The sequence below is a fragment of the Arachis duranensis genome, chromosome 5 (genome assembly GCF_000817695.3).
Source record: "Arachis duranensis cultivar V14167 chromosome 5, aradu.V14167.gnm2.J7QH, whole genome shotgun sequence".
NCBI classification, from domain to species: Eukaryota; Viridiplantae; Streptophyta; class Magnoliopsida; order Fabales; family Fabaceae; genus Arachis; species Arachis duranensis.
In genome coordinates this window covers 98,495,382-98,503,010 of record NC_029776.3, presented here as the reverse complement: position 1 = coordinate 98,503,010, position 7,629 = coordinate 98,495,382, and the positions used below count along the sequence as shown (strand labels likewise).

General features: G+C 28.9%; 1 protein-coding gene across 1 annotated transcript in view; it reads right to left on the bottom strand.

The window, feature by feature from the left end:
• The window catches only part of LOC110281367 (alpha-dioxygenase PIOX-like), a 924-nt gene extending 676 nt beyond the window's left edge, over nucleotides 1–248 (bottom strand). The window contains exon 1 of the mRNA XM_021143344.2: nucleotides 53–248. Within this exon, the coding sequence (XP_020999003.1) occupies nucleotides 53–175 (123 nt within the window). The 5' untranslated portion in view covers nucleotides 176–248. The remainder of the gene's footprint in view (nucleotides 1–52) is intronic.
• Nucleotides 249–7,629: the final 7,381 nt, after the last annotated feature.

The following is a 7,629-nucleotide window of genomic DNA, read 5'->3' as shown; positions in this document are numbered from 1 at the left end:
AATAATAATAATAATAATAATAATAATAATAATACGGGAGGTTTTTTGTTACTATGAAGAGAAAAGAGTCAATGATTGTCATCTTAGCAATTGCTTTATGAAAGTCTTTATGGATGAATTGGTGTTGGAATCTTGTGGCTAGAACTTTAATTGGATCCATTACAATAGACCACATGCTTGAACAGTTGGACTAACTAGCTAAGACTACTCAGCACTGCTAATAACTTTGATGAACCAAATGAATATGTATCTGTGTATATCTTTCGGAAAGCTGATACGTCGTATTTATAATCGCAATTCGCAAGGGAAAGAAAATTTTTTCTTCTTTTTTTATCAGCGGTTGTATATGACGGATCCATAAAATTTTATTAATGGGATACAACATGATAATAATTTTATAATTATATTTCTTAAATCATAAATTTTTAAACTTAAACCCTACATTATAAATATCAAATCCTAAATTTTTCAAAAAAAATGAAAATTTTTTGAATTTGAAATTAAAAGTTATTTTTCTATATTTTTTCATCTTAAATTATAGATTTCTAAATCATAAATTTTTAATTTTAAGTCTTAAATTATAAATTATAACTTTAATTTTTTAATAAAAAATTAATTAATATTAACTAATTAAAAGTTAGTTGTATACAGTTTCTATCTTGATAAATGCTAAGATTAAAATGTGCGTTTCACAATGTATATATATATCAATGTGTGCTTCACTTTTTTATTATAGAATTGAATGCGAAATTATATCAATCATTCGATTCCATTATTCTCATATTTGAAGCAAGTGTGTCAATTTATTTAGTTAACTTGCAAAAAGTAACAAGGACAAGAAAATTTTCTGTGCATTTGTGGCTGTCGTCCTCTTCTGCATATTAAACCCACACTGAATTTTATTTGAGCAAATAAACCATCTGGTTCTGATTCCATGCACCAAAACTCCTTAAATTTTTTAACCTAAATTAGATTAGTCTAAATAAATTCCAACGACAGCTTATCCAATAAACTTATAAACTAACCGTGTTTGTTGCTGAAACCTTTCTTTTTGCATCTTTATTATTAAAAATAATGCATGCTTGTACGGTTTTCTCGGCTAGATGCTCTCTTCCTTTGGTCAACCGATTTTTAAATCATAGGGTTCCATCAGGGGATGGACAACTGTACTGTTCCCTCAAATTTATTTAATTTTAAAAAAATTATTTTTTTTAATTTAATTTTTAAACAATTAGTATATAAAAATAGATATTTAAATTAATTAAATAATAATACATTTTTAAAAAGATTAATAGAAAACTGAATTTTAAAGGACAAATAATTTTGTTTTATATATATATATATTTGTCTTATATCCTAAGAGCACATGTTAAATTTAAAACTAACAAAGTTTTTTAATAAAAATATAAAAAATTTAAATTTTTAATACATTTATTTCAAAAGAATATTAGAGGTAAGACAATCAAAATTTATTATTTTTGGTCATAAGTTAATTATTAATATTTAAGAACATAGAATAAAATATGTTGTTGAATTATTATACTAAAAATAATAGACTAAAAAAATTGAATTTATGGATAATGGCAAAAAAATAATACATTATAAGATGTACAAGCTCGTGGTTATAGTGATGATATCTTTGCGAATAAGGAGTGAGTAAAACTATATAAATTGAATACAGATCTGCTACACATTTAATTATTATTGCCATCCAAATTTAACTAAGTATACTCAAGATCAACAAAAATCACTCTCATTAAAAGAGCATGATTATATGCGCGGGGTTTTATGCAAGATTGTGAGAACCGGACCAGTCAATGAACCGATAAAATAATTGGTTCACTGGTTTACTAGTTCAATCGGAGTTCAACAGGTTTAATTAAATATTAAATAAAATTATTAAAAATTTAGTATATAAACACATGAAACACAATACGAGTTCCTTAATGCATTGAAGAGGAAATTATCCAATTGCTATTAAATGTACAATGATGATGCCTATACCAAATGAATTTTGCAAATGGAACACAAACTTAAAAAACAAACTATAACCTCTTGAGCTCTTAGTGGCTTCAGTTCTCTGTGAATTTTTCCATCTGCATTACTCATTGACTCCCCTGTCCTGTTGCATTCTTCATTGCTCTTGCCTTCTCCTCTGTTGTGTTGCACGGTTCATCAAGAGCCATTCCATTCCCATCTTCACATTCACCATTCTCTCTACAATCTTTAGGTGGAGATGCATGAGGGACATCCTCCTGGCAGGTTCAGAAGCATTCCTTTCAGATACTTTCACCACTAACACAATATAACAAAAATCAAGCACATAAAATACACCAAAATTAGATAAAATTCAAAGTTGATAAATTCAGATGATACGGCAATGAAGTTATTAAAAAATCAGAGTCCCAAAATTGAACTTTTATCAAAATTTTATATTCGGTAAAATTCAGAATTACAAAATGATTAATTCATATAATTAACAAAATAAAAAAAATTGAAAAGCAAAAGAACTCAAAACAAATACTCTGCATCTGAAGTTATAAACTCAAATCTGCCTTAAATTTCTCACTGAATAAAAAATTAATTGAAAAAAATAAAAACCAGAAAACATTTCAACATAAACAATGTAGTGAAGCAATCCATCATAACACCATCAACTGAGAATCAAACAAATCAGCAACAAACAAGTGAAGCAACTCAGAAATCAGAATAAATAAAATTAACAAACACAACAGAGGAAACAAATCAGTGAAAATAAACAAGACCACGAAGATGTTGAGGGACGATGAAAATTGAAGAACTCACAGACAACGGCGAAGAGCCCACGGCGGCACAGGTACGTTCGCACTTCAGACAGAGAGGTGCTCGACACAGACAGAGGAGAGATGTCTCGGAGACAGAGGCGTTTTTTGACGACGAGAAAGAGGCGGCCGACGACGGAGATGACAGAGAAGACTGACAGCATCTGAGACTAAGAGTGACATAGATTGGGAGATTTTTCCATTTTGGTGAGACTGAGAGCGAGAGAGAAGAGAGAAGCAGAGAAGCTCGGTAAGCCATGCACATCAACCACAGCTCCACCGCCTCCTTCCTCCGCCGCTGCTGTGCTCCAACAAGCCTCATTCTTCTGCTGCTCTCTAGAGAATCTTTGAATTAGGGATTTTGATTTTGGTGTTGGTGACACTGAGAGTGAAAGAAGGGAGAAGGGATTGGGGGCATTTGGGTTACGCGTATTCTGTTTTTTTTTTTTAATTAAACCAAAACGACGTCGTTTGGTGTTTAAGGGGAGAACCGGATTTAAAAAAAAATCGGCCGGTTCGTTAGGTTCACCGGTTAATCACCGGTTTGGCCGGTTTTTTCACCGGTTTTTTGCAGGCCGGTTTTAGATATTGACCGGACCGGTTAACTGACTGGTTCCCAGTTAATCCGGTCAAACCGGCCGATCCGGTTCGGTTTTCAGAACAATGGTTTTATGTCGTCTTCTTCTTCTTCGCGTTCCTTCTCCTCCTCCTCCTCTTTCTTCTTCTTCTTTTTCGCATTCTTTTTTTTGCGTGTTTTTTTCATTGTCATTCTTTTGTTGCTATTGTTGTTGCTGTAATTTTTTTTCTTTTCCTCCTCCTTTCCTTGGTGATTTTGCAGCATTATGAGTTTTTTCTTCTTCTTTGTTTGATTTTTTTTGTTTTATTATTTTTAACCGGGTGAAACAAGAAGAATTATAACAAAATAAAATAACAAGAAGATGAAAAAGCAGTAGAAGATAAAGAGAAAGAGTTTTGAATTGTGCAGAACAACAAGACCAAATGAATGAACCAAAATTACATCCAGAATGAACCCAAAATTAAATTCCGAATGAACCAAAATTACTTAATGATGATGATGCACAAACAATCTCGTTTCAAAACAAGCATAGACCAAGTGCACCATATTTAAATCCAAAATAAATCAAAATTACTTAATGATTGCGTTCGAAAATAAGTACACAAACAAAATTAAATGATCCAAAATTCACTCAGAAATGAATCGAAATTACATCCAAAATAAATTGAAAATTAAATTCCGAATGAACCAAAATTACTTAATGATGATGGTACACAAACAAACTTGTTACAAAACAAGCACAGATCAAGTGCATCTTATTTAAATCCCGAATGAACCGAAATTACTTAATGACTGTGTTCAAAAACAAGCACACAAACAAAATTGAATCATGAATAAAAGCACATCGAAATCCATCAAGTGATTTTGCAGTATTATGCATTTTTTCTTCTTTGTTTGATTTTTTTATATTTTTATTATTGTTAAGATAGAGGGTAAAATAAGAAGAATTATGAGAAAAAAAAACAAGAAAGATGATATGAACAAGACAAGAAGAAGAAGAATATGATGAGGAGTTTTGAGGAGTTTTTTATTCTTGTTTTATTCTTTTTTTTATTTGATTTTTCTTCTCTTTTTCTTGGTTTTATTCCTCTCAAGAGAGGATGTCAGGAGGAAGAGTTTCGAATTGTGTACAAACAATTAAATTAGAAGTAGAATGAACCAAAAATTAAATTTCCAATGAACTGAAATTACTTAATGATGACGATACACAAACAAACTTGTTTCAAAACAAGCACAGACCAACCAAGCACACCTTATTTAAATCTAAAATGAACTGACATTACTTAATGATTGCATTCGAAAATAAGCACATAAATAAAATTGAATGGTCAGAAATTCACTCAGAAATAAACCGAAATTACATCTAGAATGAATCAAAAATCAAATTATAAATGAACCAAAATTACTTAATTATGACGATACACAAAGAAACTCGTTTCAAAACAAGTAAAGACCAAGTGTACCTTATTGAAATTCCAAATGAATCGAAATTACTTAATGATTGTGTTCGAAAACAAGTATACAAAAAAGTTGAATCATGAATAAAAACACATTCAAATCATTCAAATGATTTTGCAGTATTATGTATTTCTTCTTCTTTGTTTTATTTTTTAATGTTTATATTATTGTTAAAAGGGTAAAACAAGAAGAATTATGAGAAGGAAAAACAAGAAGAACAAGAAGAATATGATGAGGAGTTTTTTATACATGTTTCTTCTTTTTTGTTTGATTTTTCTTCTCTTTTTTTGATTTTATTCCTCACAAGAGAGGATGTGAGGAGGGAGAATTTTGAATTGTGTAAAACAACGAGATCAAATGCACCTTAATTTACTCAGAAACGAAGCGAAAATTACACCCAAAATGAACCAAAAATTAAATTTCGAATGAACCGAAATTACTTAATGATGACGATACACAAACAAATTCATTTCAAAACAAGCACAGGACAAGTGCATCTTATTTAAATCCAAAATGAAGCGAAATTACTTAATGATTGCATTCGAAAACAAGCACACAAACAAAATGCAATGATCATAAATTCACTCAGAAATGAACTGAAATTACATCCAGAATGAACCGCAAATTAAATTCTGAATGAACTGAAGTTAATTAATTATGACGATAGACAAACAAACTCGTTTCAAAATAAGCACAAACCAAGTGCACCTTATTTAAATCCCAAATAAACTGAAACTACTTAATGATTGCGTTCGAAAACTAGTACACAAACAAAATTGAATCATGAATAAAAACATATCCAAATCCATCAAGTGATTTTGCAGTATTATACATTTCTTCTTTTTTGTTTGATTTTTTCATATTTGTATTATTGTTAAGAGGGTAAAATAAGAAGAATTATGAGAAGAAAAAACTAGAAGAAAAAGAAGAATATGATGAGGAGTTTTGAGGAGTTTTTTATTCTTCTTTTTTCTTTTTTGTTTGATTTTTCTTCTCTTTTTCTCGGTTTTATTCCTCTCAAGAGAAGATGTGAGGAGAAAAAGTTTTGAATTATGCAGAATAATGAGACCAAATATACCTTAATTCACTCAGAAATGAACCGAAATTATATCTAAAATGAACCAAAAATTAAATTTTGAATGAATTAAAATTACTTAATGATAACGATACACCAACAAACTCATTTCAAAATAAGCACAGACCAAGTCAATTTTAAATAAAAACACATTCAAATCAATTTTGGATCAATTAATATCATCAATATGACAAAATTCGATAATAACGATAATAATGATACATATTAGAAGAAGGTGACAATGACGATCACAATGATGATGGTGAAGATGATGATGGAGGAGAAGGATTAAAAAAAGAGAGGAAGAAGGAGACGGTGTATCAGAGGTTAAGAAGAATGTGCGTATGTGAATTTGAAACAAGAATAACAAGAATAAAGAAGAAGAAGAAACCATGAAAAAAAGCACGTAAATCTAAAAAATTTTGTTAGACTTGATTGGTTAAATTACTTAGATGTAAAAATTTATTGAATTGAATAATACAATGACTTGGTCATCTTTAATAATTTTTGGTAAATCAATTCTCAACCTTTAAAATAGTAGAAAACTTATTGATGATCGGTAAAATAAAAGAATTAATTAGTCCCTAACATTTTTAAAAGTGTGATAAATTATTTTTTTTAAATAATATGATTAGAGGATTAGTTTTTCTAAAATTTTAAAAATTAAAGGATTAAATTTGTTTATTTATTTTCTAAAAATTAATTTATCTAATATCGTAAAAATTCGGATATCAATTTATCAAATTTTATTGTTAACAACTAGTTTGTCCAAAAGAAAAACGGTTGAAAACAATTTAGAGAGAATATTACTCTAACTGCTTACTTTAGATTATAGAGTGTGTTTTTTTTGTTCTTATTAATCTTGAACAAAAAATATTCTATATAAACACTAAAAATATTAGTCATTATATGTATTTGTACATATTTATATCTTTTTTTCTTTTTGTCAAAACAATTAACTACTAGATTTATAGGAATATAAGGAACAAACCAATAGAAAAAGACATGCATAACAGAATATTGAGGCAAATTATAGGATTGAGTGAGATATTTTTGCATGGTTTGCATGTAGTTCATGGAGTCCAGTAGTATAAAAAGCATGCTCTCTACTCTTTTGTAACAACTCAATTCTCTAATCAATGCAATATAGTCAGATAACTACTTTCTATTTTTCTCTCTCCCTCCTCTTTTATCTCAGCTACGTTGATAAGAATAATCAAACCTAACATAAAAATACATGAACAAAGATTCCGTTGAACGACATTTAAAAATTTCATTAGTTTTAAATTTTGTTAATAGAGACATGTTTGGATCATGTTTTGGAACAGAAAGTATGAAAGATGCATGATAGAATATCAGAAACATATTTCTCAGATCTTTTCTTTGAGTAATTATTCAAATCAATTTCAAAGATTTTAAAATTGGACATTTTAGTTCCCAAATAAAATTAATACACAGATTAATCTCCAAAGTTTATTTCGGCAAATAAATCAGTCCCAGTTCATTTTTTAGCAGAGTAATTACCTAGATCAGTCCCCAATAATTTTAAAAACAGACATTTTAGTCCCCCAAAAAAATTAATGTACTAATCAATCCTCAATGTTTCTCTCTGTTAGTCCTCCATCCAAAAATAAAATAAAATAAAATAATAATTATTATTATTATTGCACAATAATATTGTACTATATTTTTTTATTTTTTAGACAAAAATAATAATA